General features: G+C 42.8%; 1 protein-coding gene across 10 annotated transcripts in view; it reads right to left on the bottom strand.

Moving 5' to 3' along the window:
* TSNARE1 (t-SNARE domain containing 1) overlaps nt 1-21,937 on the bottom strand; it is a 695,137-nt gene that overhangs the window by 311,075 nt on the left and 362,125 nt on the right. For all 10 annotated transcript variants that reach the window (XM_074943772.1, XM_074943770.1, XM_074943767.1 and 7 more), the window contains 2 exons: nt 19,761-19,835; nt 16,826-16,882 (listed from right to left, as the gene is read on the bottom strand). In XM_074943772.1, the coding sequence (XP_074799873.1) occupies nt 16,826-16,882; nt 19,761-19,835 (132 nt within the window). The remainder of the gene's footprint in view (nt 1-16,825; nt 16,883-19,760; nt 19,836-21,937) is intronic.

Raw genomic sequence — 21,937 nt, 5'->3', positions numbered from 1 at the left:
CGCGCAACCACTCAAAGAAGAATCTTAAACTCAGGGGAATTAACTGATTTTCCAATATGCTATTTCATGAGGTAGCTTCATTGGTAAGCCCTGCCTCAGCCATCTGGGGGCTAAGGCCCCTCTCCTCCCCAGCTTGACCCTGCTTAGATTGTGGGTCTACCAGACATGATAAGAGGGAACATACGACACCACACTACCACTTCCAACAAGGAGGAAAAAGAAAAGGAGTACTTGTGGCACCTTAGAGACTAACCAATTTATTTGAGCATGAGCTTTCGTGAGCTACAGCTCACTTCATCGGATGCATACTGTGGAAACTGCAGAAGACATTATTATATACACAGACACCATGAAACAATACCTCCTCCCACCCCATTCTCCTGCTGGTAATAGCTTATCTAAAGTGATCATCAAGATGGGCCATTTCCAGCACAAATCCAGGTTTTCTCACTCTCCGCCCCCCACAGACAAACTCACTCTCTTGCTGGTAATAGCCCATCCAAAGTGACCACTCTCTTCACAATGTGTATGATAATCAAGGTGGGCCATTTCCTGAAGGAATCCAGGTTCTCTCACCCCCTCACCCCCCTCCAAAAACCACACACACAAACTCTCCTTACAACGTGCATGAAAATCAAGGTGGGCCATTTCCAGCACAAATACAGGTTTTCTCACCCCCCCACCCCCATACACACACAAACTCACTCTCCTGCTGGTAATAGCCTATCCAAAGTGACCACTCTCCTTACAATGTGCATGAAAATCAAGGTGGCCATTTCCAGCACAAATCCAGGTTTTCTCACCCCCCCCGCCCCAGAACCCACACACACAAACTCACTCTCCTGCTGGTAATAGCCTATCCAAAGTGACCACTCTCCTTACAATGTGCATGAAAATCAAGGTGGGCCATTTCCAGCACAAATCCAGGTTTTTTAACCCCCCCCATACACACAAATTCACTCTCCTGCTGGCAATAGCTCATCCAAACTGACCACTCTCCCCACAATGTGCATGACAATCAAGGTGGGCCACTTCCAGCATAAATCCAAGTTTAACCAGAAGGCCGGGGGGGTAGGGGGGTAGGAAAAAACAAGGGGAAATAGGCTACCTTGCATAATGACTTAGCCACTCCCAGTCTCTATTTAAGCCTAAATTAATAGTATCCAATTTGCAAATGAATTCCAATTCAGCAGTTTCTCGCTGGACTCTGGATTTGAAGTTTTTTTGTTGTAAGATAGCGACCTCCATCACGCAATCAGAGACATGAAGGTCGCACATTGTGGGGAGAGTGGTCAGTTTGGATGAGCTATTGCCAGCAGGAGAGTGAATTTGTGTGTGTGTGGGGGGGGGGGGGGTAAAAAACCTGGATTTGTGCTGGAAATGGCCCACCTTGATTTTCATGCACATTGTAAGGAGAGTGGTCACTTTGGATAGGCTATTACCAGCAGGAGAGTGAGTTTGTGTGTGTGGGTTTTGGGGCGGGGGGGTGAGAAAACCTGGATTTGTGCTGGAAATGGCCACCTTGATTTTCATGCACGTTGTAAGGAGAGTGGTCACTTTGGATAGGCTATTACCAGCAGGAGAGTGAGTTTGTGTGTGTATGGGGGTGGAGGGGTGAGAAAACCTGTATTTGTGCTGGAAATGGCCCACCTTGATTTTCATGCACGTTGTAAGGAGAGCGTGTGTGTGTGGTTTTTGGAGGGGGGTGAGGGGGTGAGAGAACCTGGATTCCTTCAGGAAATGGCCCACCTTGATTATCATACACATTGTGAAGAGAGTGGTCACTTTGGATGGGCTATTACCAGCAAGAGAGTGAGTTTGTCTGTGGGGGGGCGGAGGGTGAGAAAACCTGGATTTGTGCTGGAAATGGCCCATCTTGATGATCACTTTAGATAAGCTATTACCAGCAGGAGAGTGGGGTGGGAGGAGGTATTGTTTCATGGTGTCTGTGTATATAATAATGTCTTCTGCAGTTTCCACAGTATGCATCCGATGAAGTGAGCTGTAGCTCACGAAAGCTCATGCTCAAATAAATTGGTTAGTCTCTAAGGTGCCACAAGTACTCCTTTTCTTTTTGCGAATACAGACTAACACGGCTGTTACTCTGAAACAAGGAGGAAGTGGCCCCAGTTCCATCCAATTACTAACCAGACCAAGTAGCTGGTCAGGTGCATTGGAGAAATAAGTTGCTCCACAAATGGGTCAAAACAACTTACTTTTCTGCAGAGCAAGATGGGAGGAAGGAAAAAAAAATCTCTGACTCTGAGGCTATGTCTATACTGCATAGTTAGCCCACGTGATTGGCATCTGAGTCCAAGCACTAGGGTTCATAGAGTCCAAGGCCAGCAGGGACCATTGTGATCATCTAGTCTGACCTCCTGCATCACACAGGAATTGCCTGAATCAATTCCTGTTTCATCTAGACGAGATCTTTTTGAAAAACATCCAATCTTGATTTAAAAATTGCCAGTGATGAAGAATCCACCACAACTCGTGGAAAATTGTTTCAATGGTTAAACACTCTTGCTGTTAAAATTTTTAATGCTTTATTTCCAGACTGAATTTGTCTAGTTTCAACTCCTAGCCACTGGATCTTGTTACATCTTTGCTAGGTTGAAGAGCCCATTATCAAATATTTGTTCCCATGTAGGTACTTATAGACTGTGATCAAGTCACCCCTTAACCTTCTCTTTGATAAGCTAAATAGATTGAGCTTCTTGAGTCTACCACTATAAGACATGTTTTCTAATCCTTTAATCATTCTCCTGGCTCTTCTCTGAACCATCTCCAATTTACCAACACCCTTCTTGAACTCTGGGCACCAGAACTGGCCACAGTATTCCAGCAGGAGTCGCTTCACTACCAAAAGCAGAGGTAAAATAACCTCTCTAGCCCTGTTCAGATGCATAAAGAGGAGAATCTAATTAGCTCTTTTGGACACAGTGTCACATGGGGAGCTCACATTCAGCTGATTATGCACCATGACCCCCAAATCTTTTTCAGACTCCACTAGAAACACACCCATTCACTGCTTCCCAGGATAGAGTCCCCATCATGTAACTGTGTTATTTAGTCATAGGAGTGTACATTTACATTTAACATAATGACAGATTTCAGATTAGCAGCCGTGTTAGTCTGTATTCGCAAAAAGAAAAGGAGTACTTGTGGCACCTTAGAGACTAACCAATTTATTTGAGCATAAGCTTTCGTGAGCTACAGTTCACTTCATTGGATGCATTCAGTGGAAAATACAGTGGGGAGATTTATATACATAGAGAACATGAAACAATGGGTGTTATCATACACACTGTAAGGAGAGTGATCACTTAAGATGAGCTATTACCAGCAGGAGAGCGGGGGGCAGGGGGTTAATCAAAATGTTTTGCGGTAGCAAGTCAAACACCTTACAGAAGTATATTACTTTAGCACTCTTACCTGTACCAACCAAACTTGTAATCTTGTCAAAAAAAAATCTCAAGTTAGTTTGACGGGATCTATTTTCCACAAACCCATGTTGATCGGCATTAATTGTATTACCATTCTCTATATGCCATTCTATACTACCATTCTCCTTGCCCTGTGAACAGAATATACATACAGGCAAGGCTGTGTTGTAGAGTCACGCCCTGTGCTGCTGGTTGTGTGCTATATCTTAGCGAGGCAAAGCTGAAAAGGGGATATCTGTTTCCGGTTCACTGACGCAATTTACCAAGGACTTGTATCTTCATCCTAGTGATGCAAGGGTTACTCTATTTTTAAATGTATTCTTCTGGGGAAAATACCACTGCCATTCACCTTTAATCACGTTATAAACGCCGCTGTCAAAGAGGGTTTAGAAGAATACAGTTTTCTTCCTTTCAATAATCCATCTCCTCAGGGGTTTAAATGCATTAAATAATGCTGCATTCACTTTGGAACAAGGTGACATACTGGGTAAGGTTTCACATTTGTTTCCCGGTAACTGCATGACTTTTGCCAGGGCAAGAGTCAATTTCAGCTCTTGCAATGTAATTTCTGAAGGGGGAAGGGGCGGGGAAATGGATGAGGTCATCTAAATGACAAAACCCACCCACCGCTTCCACTGAGCATAAACGACATGCCTATTACATCAGCAGCTTCCTGCTCAAGGAAGAAAAATAAAAACAAAATTGTGCAGTGAAGAAAATCCAAGCAAACATAACCAGTCCAGGAATTAGCTTGATTTTTATTTTATTTTATTGCTACTGAGACCTTACATTTGCTACAGTGCAATACTAATGTTAATCAGTCCAGAGATTTAGCCTATATTTGTTTTAACTCTAACACGGAAGCCTGCACAAAGCCAACTGCAGGGGGAAAAACTGCATCCACATCCCACACAGGCTGTGCATTGGACAAGGAATCGCTGGCACGGGTCAGCCTACGGGCAGCAGTGCTGGCTGTGGCTGCATAGTACCGTACTGTCTATATGTATACTCTGTGCACTGGGCAAGGAGGTAGGCATTAGTAGGAACATAGGCAAAAGCACTGTCCGAGGCCCCAGTAAGGTCTGTATACAGATTGGGCAATGATTGCCTGTCTACACTCTTATATACAGTGGCCCCCTGTAAAATCTTTCCAGTTAGGCCTTAAATAACACCTTTCAGAGTAGCAGCCATGTTAGTCTGTATCCGCAAAAAGAAAAGGAGTACTTGTGGCACCTTAGAGACTAACAAATTTATTTGAGCATAAGCTTTCGTGAGCTACATCCGATGAAGTGAGCTCTCTAAGGTGAAGTAGTCTCTAAGGTGCCACAAGTCCTCCTCTTTTTTTAAATAACTCTGTGTCAGTGTTTGCACTCTCCCTTATACTTAGCATATGGGGACACTGTAAATATTTAGGTAATTAAGTCAATTTACAAGTGTTATAGAGCAATCACTGACTAGGGAGGCTCACTAAAGTGGACACTATGTTATGTGACTGAGCCTAGCTCGCTAATATCAAGCCCCCATACCACTGTCTTCTAATTAACAAGGCACATGCAGGCAGGCGTTTCATTTCAGTACATCACAAGCCACCCACACACCCCTGGCGTCACCGTTTCCCAAACTCTCTCATTCTATGGGCTCTACATCTTCAGCGCGGAGAGAATAGCTGCAGGATTAAAGAATACAAATGCAAGCACTGACACCGGAAGGCAGTGAGTCTTGGGGTACTCATTTCAGACAAAACAACCTGTCATTCAGCGTGTGTGAAGACTCTGATAATGACTCAGAGACTGGGGTATGGGATGGGAGTGTCTGAATAAACTGGCTTAAACACCAAAGCACACAGACTATTGTGGAGGCTTAGCACAAGAGAATCGCTCTCTCGCTGCTCCTCCTACGAATGACCTATTGCCTTTTGAGCTATCAAAAAAAAAAAAAAATCCAGTCAGCAAATAGGTAATCTTTCGCCCATGTGCCAGATACAGACAGCTCCACTTTCCAGCTAAATCAGCAACCACTCCACCTGTGGCTATGATTTTTGGCAAACCCCACACATGAAGCAGGATAAACTATGGAAAGGAGTTTGATGGGAGATCGCCAAGGAAAATCCAGGGTGTTGTTGGGAAGCAGTATCCTTAATTCAGGAGAGGGCAGCTTTGTCCCCACAGTGTGTCTCTGGAAGTTCATCTTTCTATCTTTTGCAAATAATTCAGTTTTAAACTGAAGGCCCAGATTTGTAATGTTATTTAGGCATTGCTGTGTTCAGCATTGCACCACTGAACTGATTTAGGTGTTTACATCTCACTTTCAAAAGGTATTTACGTATTTAGGAGCTAAATCCCATCAACTGTCAATGAGATTTTGGCTCTTTAGTGTAGGGGTGGGCAAACTTTTTGGCCCGAGGGCCACATCTCAGTCTGGAAATTGTATGGCAGGACAGCTGGGGCAGGGGATTAGCGGGCACCGGGGGGGGGGGCGAGGACTCTGGTTGCGGGTGCAGACTCTGGAGTGGGGCTGGGGATGAGGGGGTTGGGGTGCAGGAGGGTGCTCTGGGCTGGGATGGAGGGGTTCGGAGGCAGCTCTTGGCTAGGGCTGGGGATTTGGGCGCATGGGGGGGTGAGGCTCCAGCTGGGGGTGCAGACTCTGGAGTGGGACTGGGGATGAGGGGTTTAGGGTGCAGGAGGGTGCTCCAGGCTGGAATCAAAGGGTTTGGAGGGCAATCAGCACTGGGGCAGAGGGTTGGGGCGTGGGGGGAGGCTCAGGGGTGAAGGATCCAGGCAAAACTTACCTGAAGTAGCTCCTGGAAACAGTGGCCCGTCCACCCCCCAGCTCCCACGAGGAGGCAGGGCCACTCCGTGCTGCCCCATCTGCAGGCACTGCCCCCGCAGCTCCCATTGGCCGCAGTTCTCAGCCAATGGGAGCTGCAGAGCCGGCGCTTGGGGCGAGGGCAGCGTGTGGAGCCCCGACTGTCCCTGCTTCTGGGAGCCAGGTAGAGCTGCTGCACACACAGAGAGGAGCAAGGCAAGCCCCCCGACCCCACTCCCCAGCTGGAGCACAGGAGTGGGGAAAGATCCCAACCCTGCTCCCCAGTGGGAACTCAAGGGCCGGATTAAAAGGTCTGATGGGTCAGATGCGGCCCGCAGTTTGCCCACCCCTGCTTTAGTGACTAAATCCCTTTTGAAAATGCAATTCAGACACCGCAGTCAGTGAGGCATTGCAATACTGTGCCCAGCAACATCTATATGTACCTTTTAAAAATCTGGCCCAAAAAGGTTTGGACCATTGTGTAAGGTGTAAAACTGAAATCCTGATCATCTGTGTTCATTGGACTGACCCCATCACAATGTAATTGTTAACTACCACTGATGAAAGAGGAGTTAACCCAAGCGTCCTGTTCAAATTCAAGGTCTGATACCAGAAATACCGTTCTGCCAATTTACAGTTTCCCTGGAGTTTTAATGTGGAGTACTCATTTCTTGACCTTGCTGTGCAGTGGCCCTGTGTCCTGTTACACAGCTGATGTCTTCTATCACAGAGACAGGAAGTGGAAGGAAGGAAGGAACTACAGGAAGTGGAGGATAAGTTGAATGGAAAGCAAGTGATGTATATAGTTCGTAAAGCACTCTGGCATCCTGGAACAAAGCTGTGATCATGTTGGTTGGAACATGTCCTCTGTCTAATACAAACATATATTTCAAACATAACAAAGAAACTACTTTGGGCCATAGTCTCATAGACTTTAATGACAGAAGGGGCCATTGTGATCATCTAGTCTGACCTCCTGAAAATCACATTCCATAGAACCTCACCTACCTCCTCCTATACCAGACCCATAACCTCTGTCTGAGTTGCTGAAGTCCTCAAAGCATGATTTAAAGACTTAAAGTAAGAGAGAATCCACCATTTGCACTATACTATGCTATTCCACCACCTTTACCTTTATTTCCATCTTTCTTGAACAACACATACCCTGTAATACCTGTGCTTCAGTCACAACTACTATACCCCCATGTTTCTGTTATCTCTATAATATCTGGTTTTACTTGCTGCACCAGCAGTTCTAGTTCCTCCATTTTGTTATCCAGGCTCCTTGCATTGGTCTACAGATATCTTAGTTGTTTCTGCTTGGCTTCTCCCAGATTCCTCGCCTAATTAGGTACAGTCATTCTACTGCCAGTATCGCCTAGCTGATTGTTAGTGTCATTGGTATTGCTATCCATTCACCTACCCGCTGTTGTTTCTTTCTCTATTGCTGTATCCTCTCTGACCTGATTTTCCTTCCACACAATGTTAGAAACAGGCATGGATATTGCATGAGTGTCTCTCAAGTGTCTCTCCTGAATTCCTAGTTTAAAGCTCTTTTAATCAGTTGTGCCAACCTCCATCCCAGAAGTCTATTCCCCTCCTTATTCAGGTGGAGTCCATCCCATGAGAACAGTCCTCTGTCCATGAATGCCTCCCAGTGGTCAAAGCCTTCCTTATAGCACCATTGCCTGAGCCATCTGTTGATCATCATAGTTTTGTCTTGCCTTTCCTCTCCTCCTCTACGGACAGGTAGAATCCCACTGAAGACCACCTGAACCTCCATTTCTTCAAGCATCTTCCCTAGCCTGGCATAGTCTCCCTGGATGCATTCCAGTGAAAATCTAGCTGTATCCTTTGCTCCCACATTAAGGAAAATCAGTGGATTCTTTACAGCTCCAATTAGGATCCTCTTCGGCCTCAGGTTCACATCCCAAATGTTAACTCCCAGGAGACAGAATAGCCTTCTATTCACTGGATCAGATCTGGTGACAGGTCTGTCTGTTCTTCTTAGTAGGGGGCTCCTAATCACATAGACCTGCCTCTTCCTGGTTCTGATGCGATTCCCCAGCCTTCTCTGTTCTGTTCTTTCTGGTTGCAAGTCCTCTTGTCTTGTGTTCTCACTTGCAGTCTTCTGCAAGTCATTCTCTGTCAGCCAGAGTTCAGAGCCCCAGGAGATCTCCATTGACTCTTCCTCTCTTCTTGTAGGACTAGTCGCTCTTCTCTTATTCCTTGCCCTCCCACCTCTTGTTACTGCTTGCTGTACCCCGCTTTCAGTCTCCAACTCAGCAAACCTGCTCCTGAGCTCTCTTTCTCCTTCACTAGCCAGTCTTTTCCTCTGCCTGGTTCTTGTAGTCACACGCTTCCACTGGCCACACTCCTCACCCAGCACTCTACCCTCACAGTTCTCCAGTCCAGCTTGCGAGTCTTGAGATTTCCCTTCAACCTCTTCTTACCTTCCCTCCATCATCTGCTTGAATCCCCTTCAAAACTCAACCATAGTTTCTACCTGCATCTCCAAACCTCAGATCTTCTCTTCCATCCGCTGTACCAGGTGACACTTCATACAAATGAAGCACTTTTCAGGTACCCACTCCAGGACAACGTATGTGCCACAGCTTCCACATCCACTCATCTTCATTGTCTCTTCCATTCCTTGGATCACTACCGCGGCTGCCTCTGCAGCTGTCATAGCCCTCCCTCCTAAGCTCCTGTCATGGAGAAAAAAAAATACACACACACACAAACACACAACACCACATACATCCTCCGCCAGACTTCCGCTACAAACTCTCTGTTTCGAGCTCAGTTTGCTGGCTCCTCTGTCATGGGCTGGCTGCTTAGCTAGAAAGGTCCCCTAATCAGGAAAGCCAGGACCCCTAATCGGGTTTCTGTTATGATTAAAGGCTCTGCTTCTTTCACAGCACACAGCCTCCTACCAGCCCCTGCAAACTAAAAAACAAAACAACCAGCAAGCAAGTATGCAAACAAACAAACACATGCACTGCCCCTGAGGAATAGGGGCTTGCCTCCCTTCTCCTCTAACAGATTTAAAACAGGTCTAAATATATGAGACAGTCCACTTACGAAGCCTTTGACTAGAGATACTCTTTCCTATCTCCAAAAGGATTAAAAATTTGAGGCTGTACTTGGGATAGCTTTGTACTAACTCCAAGTTCCCTGAAGAATTTGCCATATGCAGTCAAGCTTCTGTGTGACAGTTAAAGGGCTGGAAAGAAAACAAACAAAAACCAAAATAAAATGCAATAAAAATAAAAGGAGTGTAATTATGATAGCGTTAATTCAATTAGTTTAAATGGAACCCTTGATAGCTTTATGGGGAAAGTTTGGGTTGGGTGAAAGGGTTACCTTGTCTATCTGAAGAACTGAACACGGAGGATTCACCATCAAAGCCTATAGATCATTCACTCACTATCTCCTAATCAACATCATAGCTAATCAGAGTGCTATAAAGTCTTCTATAGTCTGATCAGGTGACTGCATTAGTTTAATCAAGTCTTATTTCAGTTCCCAGTGAAGGGTCATGAACCAGAAGAAAATTATTCAATTAACATATTTCTTCATTATGGGGATGGTTAACGATGAAATAACCTTGAACAGATGTACCAATTGACATTGTATTTACTAGAGAAGCTGCAGACAATCCTGATTGCTTAAAATATACCAGCTAGCCCAAAACATTAGGAATTGGGGCTGATGTTAGGATGAGCCATTTGTTAGACGATCATAATAAAAATCTGTTCCATTTGTATGCAAAAGCTTTCTTTTTATCAGTCTCTGTGACTGTAAGAGGATGTTTTGTATTTAAAAAAAAACACAAAAAACCACTTCATGTCTATTCAGTTTGGATTCAGGATGAATATATCATTTTGACATAGCAATCCTGCAAAAAAGTTGCAATGAAAAGTACGATACACAGTAGTTACGTTAAAGTCATTGTGGACATAATTTATATTGACCGGTCATAATGTATTTTGAATGTAATCTCTTTGGGGCCGTTTTGTTCTGGTTGTGTACAGCTCCAAGCACAATGAGGTCCTGCTCTCTGACTGGGGCTCCTAGGTGTTGCGGTACTACAAATAAATAGATAATGACAATAACAGGACAATAAATACCACAAAATTACCACAGATATTTCCTCTTCTAAGTATAGGAAATAAAGGGGCAATCCAAAGCCCACTGAAGTAAGTGGATTGACTTGAATGGACATTTCATCAGGTCTCAACTGCAGTACTTCACATACCAGGTTTGGCAAATATTGTCTTTTTAGATTGTGGCCACAGTAGAGGTATGATAAATTATGTATAAAGTCAATGGATGATTCTCGTTAAAGTTGAAGATTAAATCTTAATGTCCCAAATGAGAATTTTGTTGTATTCAGCAACAAAGAGGAATTTAAAGAGAGACGCACACACGCATGCATACACAAATGTGCAAATGCACTGGCGCACACACACAAAAGAATCACAACTCACACTTCCTGCAAGGGGGAAGTTCATTTAAAGCCGAGATAAATTGGTGTGATTTGCAGAAATAATCTCTTTAAATGTAAACAGAGGTTTATTAGCTGTCTTTTCAAGAAATTTTACTTATTAACCCTTGAAAGGAAGGGTCAAGTAGTCATACAAAATAAAACTACAATAGTAATTATCCTCTTCCCCCTGAGTGGGAAGGAGGAAATAAAGAGGGTGGCATTATACTATCAGAATTACAGTCATTTTCTTTTCTAAAAACACCAGAACAAAAATGTGTTTCAGGTTTTTTTTAAACTGTCAGTTTGGATTTTGCCAATTTCTGGGAAAGTTCCAGTTTACATTTTATTCCTTATTTGTAGCAAAGTTGTACTTTTCCCTTCCAAACTTTTCCAAGGATCAGTCAGGAAGTATCCATGTTGAGGGGCTCCATTATCAGTCGATTAATAAGTAAAATCGAGTTCATGACCAGTTATAATAATTGAAGACCCTGTGAGAACCTTGAGCAAAAGAAGGAGCCCTGAAGAGAGTTCACCTATGCAGAATACACTGGGGCTGCTGACATACTGACCCATTCAAGATTAGCGATGGTGCTCAAGCTGGATCTGCTCTGGTCCATTTCAGTGTAGTTGATGGAATGGCAGGGTACTTGAGAGCCCTTCAGCTTTAGAACTCACTCCTCCTTTTCATTCAATATAGCTTGTACTTGTTTATCTTCAGGGCACACTGCAGGGCACGGGATGCTGGACTAGATGACCTCCTGATGTCCCTTCCAGCCCTAAACTTCTATGATGCTATGATTTATGGCACACTGCAAGACTCCTCTTTCAGTGGGTGTTTGGGGAAGGAGATGTTATATGAGAAGTAATAACTGAGAAGAACAAGATACTTTTCCTCAATTCTCCTTTGCTACATGGTTTAAGGAGGTACAGCCATATTTTGCGGTGTTGCTGCTGGCTTTTGTTTTTTACATTTGATAGTGTGTTTATGTGCCTGTTAAAGGAGTCTAGAGCTTGTGACCAATGTCTTTTGGTAGATATTGTAAAGCCAAATAAGCAAAACAGAATACTTCATTAAACATTAATTATTGCAAATACCTTAAAAGAAAGTCTTTTGAAGTTTCACTTTGCATCCTTTAAAGCAGGGGTTCTCAAACTTTATTGCACCGCGACCCCATTCTGAGAACAAAAATTACTACAGGACACCCAAAGCCTGAGCCCGCCCAAGCCCCATCACCCCAGGGGGAGCAAAGCCGAAGCCCAACAGCTTCAGCCCCAGGCAGGAGGCCTGTAACCTTAGCCCCACCTCCCAGGGCTGAAGCCTTCAGGTTTGGGCTTGGGCTTTGGCCCTGGGCCCCAGCAAGTCTCAGCCAGCCTGACCCACAGTTTGAGAACGACTGCTTTAAATCATTGCCACCAGAGAGGGAATGCAAAGGAAATTAGTTACTTCCCAAAGGACTCTACCATTAGGATTTAGGTAATTGAACATCTCAGCATGCCTGCCCACCAGTGCAAGTAGAAGATTGTAGGGATGCCATCAGTTTTCAAACCTGTTACAATAAATTGCAATGGGGGTGGGGGTGGGGGGTGGGAACCAATCCTTTGCATTATGGCAGCATTATCATGGAGATTTTTCCATGCACAAGCATCAGGAAATTCACTGTGTGATTTCCAAAACAAGCACAAATCAGCTCTCCTGCACATATGTTGCATTTTGTATCACTGTACAAGGTGTTAACTTAAATGCCTTAAAATATGCACAATATAGTCGAGTTGCAGTTGCTGTGGGAACCATAATTTTTAATTTCCTGACTCCTGTGCAGGTGGGGGGCGGGAAATCAACCATTACAGTCACTGCTTTAACATCAGCAAGTTTTATACATTTAATTTCTTTTGTATATTTTAAAGAGGGAGAAAACAAAAAGATCTCAGATGGATTCAGAAGCAAATATATGCACACACACAAGTTCAAAGCTGATCTGAGCATGTCCATCAGGGAATTGCACATACAAGCACACGTACCTCAGGTATTGCTGGCACCCAAGCTGGGCACATGCAACTCTGCGTATGTACACAAGTCTGTTTTGAAGATGTGGGCCTGTCCGATATGAATTTCCACAAAAAGACATTTCATAACCACCATTTCACATGCATTGAAGTAAAAAGTCATCAACTTTAACTGGCAAAGTGTAAGTTATGAAGAAAAGGGACTTCCAGCTGAGACATGTTTAGCCCAGCCCCTAAAAGCTCAGCCAGAGGGAAAAATCTCTTCTGCTTCACTTAGTAAACATGCTATCTTTGAACCTGGACAGTCCCAGTTTGTGTCTCAGCTGTGGTTACATACAAGCCAAACATCAAATCATGACAAGCATGAAATCCCGCCACGAACTAGAGGACTCTGCCAACTGGTGACATCCACTCCAGTGACTGACTGTGAGATGTCTAACACAGTAGCAACATAGCAGTAAAACAAATGGAACGTTTATTTTTAAATTTTTCACTGTGTAATACAAACTGGATTCTTCTGGTATCCATGATGCTAGTTCCTTCCTTTGGAAATCTATTCTGTCCTGATAACATTTCTCAACTTATTTATAAATCACTTGTCTGGAATTTTATCTTTGTTGGGCAAATATTTCACTGTCATCCCCTCTGTCATCACTGTCATCCACAAATCAACTGTGATTGATCTGCAGTGGCAGAGCTGGTCATCTTGGGCTCAACTCTGCAAGGGGCTGAGTACTCTCCAGGAATGGCTGGTTTAGATTTTGAATAAAGGTTCAAATAATTTCACCAATCCTCATTAAAAACCAATGGCCTGATTTTCAGAGGGGCTGTCAGCAATGCTCCTGTTAAGTTGAATATAAGCTGTGGACACTCAATGTGCCTGAGATTCAGATCAGTAGACTGTAGCCTGGTGATGCCTCCAACGTCACAGCTTATCAAGGGGACAATATCTTATGTCAGCTTAATTTTTAGTCCTGACTGGAGCCAAAGAAATGGCCCTTAATCCATTTAGATCCTTAACCACAGCTTTGAATAATTTTCTTGCTCACCATTTAAAGCACCTAAAGCTAATAAAAGTTCTCTTGTGAATATTAGATCAATTCCGCCAAATTACTGGGGTTTTAAGGGCCAAATCTCAATCGAGGGATTGTTTAATATTGGCTTTTGTGGGTTCAGGATTTAGTTTATGAAGAATATGTAGCGGAAGCAATTCTGATAAGATATAACAGTTACCTATTTTCTTTAAAAGATGTGGGTTAAAATTTGCTTTCAGTGATATACAAAAGGCAGTGTGGCTACACTGATGAAGTAGAATGTGGCCCAATATGTCTAATATTTCTGTCCACAAAAGATACATAGCTGGTGTAAAACAGGCTAGCTCCATTGAGGTCAGTTTAGTTTAAACCAGTCCAGGAAGGCATCCTTAATTTAAGAAGGACACTTAAGCATGTGTTTACCTTTAAGCAGGTACTTGAATGGTTTCTTGACTTAGGGTGTTAGTTTCCACCAAAGATATCATATTCACAATGAGCCAGATTGTATTCCCATTGTAACCAACAGAAGTTTGTAGATTGACTTCAGTGGAATCAGGATTTGGCCAACTAAGATACAAGAATATGCCTTTGCGATCACGTACAATACTCTGTCCATGACTGATCACCACTTGCTGGGGGAACGTGGGGGAAAAAAGACATCACAAGGCAATAAACACATAACTTAATAACACAATTAAAGTATATTCATTCCAAGGTGCAAAGAGCCAATGGAACCATTTAACAAGACAGCTTTATCTGAGATTAAAGAAATACACTAACACCTCAGAAAACTAATACCAACTAAGTTACAACAAAGTCAGACACAGAATCTTAATTATTTGAAACGTGCAAATTAATATGAATTTCTAGCCCATTTCTTTTCCATAGTTGCAGGATCATCTGTGAATCTATCCCACTCTCCACAACAGCTCCTTAGCAGAGATGGTCAATTTTTTTAAATCAGATGCTTTTAGACATGAAAAATGCCATTTCACAAATCCAAAGTTTTATGCAACAACAAGTATGTTTTGCACAGAAAAAAAAAAAAAAAGAAAGAAATCAATTCTCCATTGGCAAAAATTGAAATGAGGGCTGCCTGGCTGGAAGATTCCTGTCAAATTTCACTTTTGGTCAGTGAAACTGACAGAAGCTTTACTCGGGGGTGCCTGACAGTGAGCACCCTGACTCTCTTCTGGCCTCCCCCCCACCAGATCCTGGAGCCAGAGAGGGCAGTGGCTCTGCTTTCCTGATGCCTTGCCCTTCCCTTTCTCCCAGGGGGGCCAGGAGTGTAATTGTCAAGAGCCTTCAGGGCAAGCAAGCTGGAAGCTGAAACATTCCCTCTCAATCCTCCTGAAATGGATTTTTTTCTTGAAACCGTTGCCATGAAACATTTCATTTGTATGTTGGCAAGATTTTTTTTTTCAAAAATATGAATATTTTGCAGGAAGGGATTTCTGTTTTCCTCACAGCTCTATTCCTTATGGATAAGCACCAGTGCTATTAACATACAGAGATGTTAAACATGGGCTGCATGGAGTTTAGGAAGCAAGGTGGTCAGAGCTCCAACTAAGAACAATAACAAGGGAGGAAAATGTGAATTTACAGGCAAACTGGAATCTCTTTCAAAAATCCCTTGAAGGAAACTTTAGGGTCCCTTTTTCAAATGTAGACACTTAAGTGAGGAGTTGAGTATGGTGCTCTGGTGTTCCAGTATTCGTTTTAGACACCTACATGCTCTTCTGAATGGCACAATGTAGGATTTGAGGGACAACTTCATTTTACATAACACAAGAACTAGGAGTCACCCAATGGGACAAAAGGAAGGATTTCTTCACACAACACACAGGCAGCCTGTGGAACTCATTGCCAGGGGATGTTGTGAAGGCCTAAACTACAATAGGGCTTTAAAAAAAGAATTGGATAAGTCTGTGGACGACAGGTCCATCAATGGCTATTAGCCAGGATGGTCAGGGATGCAACACCATGCTCTGAGTGTCCATAGCCTCTGTTTACCAGAAGCAGGGAATGGGCGACAGGGGATGGATCACTTGATGATTACCTGTTCTGTTCATTCCCTCTGCAGAACCTGGCATTGGCCGCTGTCAGAAGACAGGATATTAGGCTAGATGGACCATTGGTGTGACCCATTGTGGCCGTTGTTATGTTCTGGGTGTAACTCTACTTAAGCCACTGGAGTTGCATTTAGGATGAATTTTGCTCTGGGCATCTAAGTCCCTTTATGGGATTGGCTGGTGATTAGTCATTTTTTGATATATTATGTTTAGTAATTATCAAAGCACTTAGAGCCTGGGAAAGGCACTTTTAATGCATATGTGTAAATACATAGGAGAAAGTAAAATACATAAATAATGTAGAGTAGGGGTATACCTATATTGCAATACAAAACCTACAGCACCAAGTCTCAGAACCAAGGTCGGCTGACTTCAGCTCAAGGGGCTTGGGCTGCAGGGCTAAAAATAGCAGTGTAGACATTCGGGCTCAGGCTGCAGCCCAGGCTCCGAGACTCACCACCCTCACACAGGGTCTCAGAGCCCGGGCTACAGCCCAAGCATGAATATGTAGACTACAGTTTTACGGCCCTCAGCTGACCCAGGCCTCTGCAGGTCTTTTATTGGAGTGCAGAAATTCCCTAGTGGACTGCACCTTAACATTGAGGTCTGAGATGCAGTATCAGCAAAATTCCCTACTCGTAAAAACAGTTAGACGTGAAAAAAATCTCCTCAGGAAAGTCCATTTCTAGAGACATTTCAGAGTGGACAAAACAGCAGAAAACATATGGTGGGGAACAGACCTGTATTAGCCAGGGACTGAACAAGATAATTCAACATTTCTATTTTTTAGGATTCTACGATCATTGGCATCTGCCAAGGGTGACACATGCAACTGAATGATATACAATTTTGAAAGGAGGAACAACCCCACTGAATTCAATGGAGCTACTCAACATCATTAAGGGGATTACAGACTAGCACTTTATTAATGCTTGATTTATCGCCCTCTAAAGTTCAAACACACATACCTACCTGTTTGCTGCTTCTCTGCCCCGTAGGAAGCAAAGCTTTGGATTTCTCTGCTATTTTCTGCCAAAGAAGAAAAAAAGGGATTGGCGTTGATGCATCAGTGGTCTAATATTGTAGGGAGGAAATCATATTAAATTCTTTTTTCATTCACATTACATTTAAAAAAAGAATAGAAATTAAAATAACCCTGTAGTTTAGCAATGGAAAAACTGCCTTGAAGAGGGAGACCTTTCAGGAATTAAGTCATTTAAGCTTCAAGCATGACAAGGTGACAAAATATGCATTTAAGAAAGGACAGTCAGGACATGGGTAAATAGCAATTTACCAGCCAGTTCAGCTTCCTGCCGCAACCGGGCATTCACAAAATGCAACGGCTAATTTTGGCACTATGAGATTTATTTAAAAAGTCACATGCACAGCACAGATGGAATATGCTGATGAACATGTATCTAACGACAAACAAACCCATTACACAGATATTTTTGACTTGTGAGTTAACGAGACAGTGCTATCTAATTTAGACCCAGCACTTAGATTTTTGAAACAGAGGAGGAAAGGTTCTATGAAGAGACATATGAGTAGAAATAATACAGTGGCATTGCTATTATATATACACACTTTAAAGGCTAATTAGTTGGGGATTGGTCCTGCTTTGAGCAGGGGGTTGGACTAGATGACCTCCTGAGGTCCCTTCCAACCCTGATATTCTACGATTCTATGGAAACTTTTTTAAAAAACATTTTCCAGCAGTGTTGGAAACCCAAACTAACAGCCTGCCTCTAATGCAAGAGAAACAGTAAGTGAATCTTCCCAGTCTACTTCCACCATCACATGCAAAAAAGTAAACTGTGTCAATGGTGTAGTGTAAATAAGGGTTTTTAAAAAAACAATAAATGCTTTCAACTTCAATGATATAGTGTGTTATCAACAAAGGCCCCAATTCAGCAAAGCACTTAAGAACATGCTTGACTTTAATGGGTCTTAAGCATATCCTTACAACTAAGCACATAATTAAAGTGCTTTGCTAAGCAGGGGTGGGACAGCCCACATTTAAAATTAAGTACAGGTTAAAGTGGTAAATCAAGGCCAGAGAAAGAACTAGTTGTTATTCAGATACCTGACTTTTACCCTGATGGTACCTCTTTGGTACCCATCAGAAATATAACTGGTTTGTGTGTGTTTAATAAAAATAAATAAAATCCCATTATATCCTCACAGAAAGCGTCTTGTATGCAAGTGTTAGGGCTGGATTGTATGCTTCAAATATTTCATTTGCACAAAATCCTCCTTTCCCCAACTTTCAACACAAGCGCATGGAACTCCCATTGAAGAAGGGTAAGTAAGGAGCTCAAGTTTGGCCAGGCTGCGCTTGAACAGGATTTGGAGCACTCAGGTAGATGCCTCATTGAGTATGGCTGGCTAGGGCTTTTCCCGATAAAGTGGCTTTTTTGCTGGGAAATGCCAGTTCGTTGAAATGGAAGCGTTTTGTGGAAACGGTTCCGTTTCAATGAACTTCCGCTGAAATGCCAGGTCGCCTAGCGGTTTGCTGGGGAGCCCAGGCTTACACAGTCCGTAGCTCCAGGGCAGCACTCCCATGTTGACTCGGAAGACCTGGGACACCTGACTCTAGCAGTGGCTCCTAGATAGGTCTACACAACCCACAGAAGCTGGGTGGAGAGACTCGGGCTAGCAGGGTTGACGCTAGCGCTCTAAAAAGAGCTGTGCCTTGGGCTCAGGCTCGGAAGCCCATCCTCCCTCTCGAAGCGTCAAAGCCCAAGCTCCAGTTCGAGCCGCGACTTCAAAGTGCCATCTACACAGCTATAGTTAGAGCGCGAGTGCGAGTTCTGCCAGTCTGAATCTCTCGACCCAGGCTGTGAGGCTCAGATACAGCCTCAGGCTATTGGCTTCCAACTCCGCTGCAGAGAGTCTGGAAGCCTGGGGGCCCTCAGCTCTGGGGCAGACTGCATTGTGCAGCTGCCCCAGAGTCAGGGATCCTGAAAGCCCAGGGAGTCCCCTTGAGCCAGGGGTAGCTGGCTGCTCTGTTTCAAAATAACCAAAAGGAAACATTTCAATTGTTCTCAAACAAACAAAAAATCCAGAATTTTCTTTCTGCAGGAAATTTCAAAATTTCTAGTCTTCGTTCTGGTTTGAAATTAAAACTTTTCTTTAAAATGTCAGAATCTCCTGTGGAACGGAAATTCCGAATTTTGACCAGCTCTATCTCCGAGGCTGTCATATGTGGAACAGACGATAAGAGAAAGGACAGGGCTGGGGAAGTAGATTTGTGAGTCATCAGCATAGCGATGACTGGTGAAACCTTGCAAATGGAGACGGTCACCCAGGAATAAGGTGGGAAGGGAAAACAGAAGGAGAGGATTGGCTTTTGGTTGCTTTATTTAACAGTTTGAGCTGTTGTAATATTTTCTATTCAGCTATAGGCCTCTGGAATCCTTAGGGTCTTAAACTTTTAATATAGCAGAGCTGTCAAGGTAGGTCAATGTTTAAGCCTCACAATGTTGGACAGCGTCCCTTTAAATCGCATAGGTAAGAGCAACACTGCACACTAAAGTTTCTTTTCCTCTTTCAGCTCTCCTAAAGCCACACAAGCCATCCTGCAGCTCTCGTGGTACCCTACGCTGCACCACGCTGTGATGCCGTTGGAGTACTACAGCTGCCCTGACATTCAGCCAAGGCTGGATGGAGCCAGTTTATCAATAAATTATTTTCTATGTTGCTATTTCACTAAATGTTTTGCAGTATTTCCAATACACTGTGCCACAAAATAACAGTACAGATATGTTGCAATGATCATGCTATGTAAGACCTGAGACACCCTGCTGGCCAGTTCCATGCTCTTGGGAGTCCATAGTTCCTGTTGATCAACATACTTCCAAATCCACACATCAACAAGTGAAAGGAACTGCGGGAGCCCTATTACCTTTTGCACGGCTCCATACCGCTGGATGGCATCAGACAGCTGGTTATTCAACCTGTCCAGCTGAAGTCGCTCTTGCTGTATTTAAAAGACAAAAAGTAAAGTAAAAAAAATCATTACTAACCAATAAAATGGCCGACAATTCAGCAGAAAGTGATTGTGTATGACCTTGAGCAGTGATCCTGCAAGATCTCCTAAGCTAAGCGGCATTAGATCTGCTTGGTATTTGAACAGTATCTGAATTACTAGAAATACCAAGGTGCTACAGCAAGTTATTTTGGCTAGTGAGTAAGGGGATGCTTTACGCTTTGAGTTTTCCATATATTCACCTATGTATATACTAAACAGGACTGATTTTGCTTAGTTTATGCAATCTAGCACTTAAAAGGAAAGAGCTGGACACTATTGTTGAACAAATAAACTAGACCAGAAACAATACAAGAGAAAATACAATAGGGAACAATCATAGATTATTTGTCTCCTAGAATACTTTATTATCTATTTAATAAATAGACTATGATGCTCATCCATGTGGTATCTGGACTACATGACCTAAAAGGCCTTTTGCATGTCTAATTTCAACAGGCCAAATCCCGAAGCCCTTATATTTCACTCTGACATTACTAAGGCCTAGTCTAAAGAATAAACATTTGCTGGTAGGGAAGTCACTTATGGGTGTGATTTTTATGACATTTTTATACAAGCAAAAGCCTAATGCAGATGTAGTTATACCAAGAAAAAAGTATAGCTTATTTCACTCAGGAAACTGGTACAATCTACAAGAGCAAAATTACTTTTTTGTTAATATACACTGTATAGTTATACCAGCAAACCTTTCCTAGTATAGATCTGACCTAAGGCAAATTCCTATTGGCGTCAGTGGGAGTTTGACTTCAGGCAAAATCTGAGTAAAGACCTCAGGTTTTATCCATCTGATTTCACAGGAGGTCTGCCTGACATCATGACATTTATTTTAGGGCTGGTCAAACCATATTTGAAGAATACATTAGTAGATAAATTTCACCAGTACTCACAGAACACCATATTCAGGAAATATGTTTTGCAGCATTCAATCAGCAATATTATTCAGTGAGTATATAATGTGATGAATATCAGTCAAATTTGCCAAAAACGCCGAAAAATGCCTTTTCCGCTATTCGGCCAGATCTAATTGATATGAATGATCATGTCACACTAATGATGCTAAAGTCAAGAAATCAATAATTGCAATTCTTGTTACAAATCCCCATATTCTCCTTTGGGAAAACAAGTATTTGTTCTCAAGCTGCAAAAAATACAAAAACAAAAACAAAACACAACACCCAACACTCTTTATCCATTATACAACAAACACACAAGACGGTGCCATAATATAGGCATATTGAAAATGAAAAGCAAACATATTACAGCATGATGCTCTAGACAGCACATTTTAATTCATGCATTTAGTTAATAACATCTCTTCTGTAGATGTGTTGTCATCAGTGGAACAGACTGTTGTAGGCAGACCCCAAATGTCTTTAACGCTGGGGACATTGATTCTGGGAGAATGAATGTCACATCAAAAGAAGTTTATCTGGATGATGACGAATGACTAATTTGACCATTTTGTCTGATGGATCATTCTGTACTCGGTCTGTGCTATGCCATTAATAATCATCTTCATTCTGATTGGCTTAGGGACAAAAGAGTTCTAATCAGAGGCCGGCTTGTCTATACATTTACCGACATGCTGGGAAGCAGGGAGTCCTCAGTAACAAGCCCTCCTCTCTGGAATTCACTTCCCTGGGACATTCGCCTTAGTTGAAACCCGACCACATTTATGAGAGAATACGAGATGGAACTCTTTGCTCAGACCTTCCCTCTAACTGCCATTCTGGAATTTCTTATTTTACTATGTTTCTCTCACTTTAAAGTCAGGGGTCACTGAATATTTGTTCTAGTATATGGGAAAGTTGCCTTTCATATTTATATCTTATAAAGGACAATTAGTACAGGGATGAGTACCTCATAAATACTTGTAATAATACAGAAATAATTCTAATAAAATGATGCTAATAAATACAATAAATAAATAACAATAATAAGAACACTTTCCTTGTAAGAATAAACAGATTTATGATTTCATTTTTAAACCTTCTTCAGCAAATAATGGGGGCCATACTCCACTCTGTTTGACA

Source organism: Natator depressus, chromosome 2 (assembly GCF_965152275.1).
Source record: "Natator depressus isolate rNatDep1 chromosome 2, rNatDep2.hap1, whole genome shotgun sequence".
NCBI lineage: Eukaryota > Metazoa > Chordata > Testudines > Cheloniidae > Natator > Natator depressus.
The sequence above is the reverse complement of the archived record's forward strand: the minus strand, read 5'-3'. Positions and strand labels throughout refer to the sequence as shown.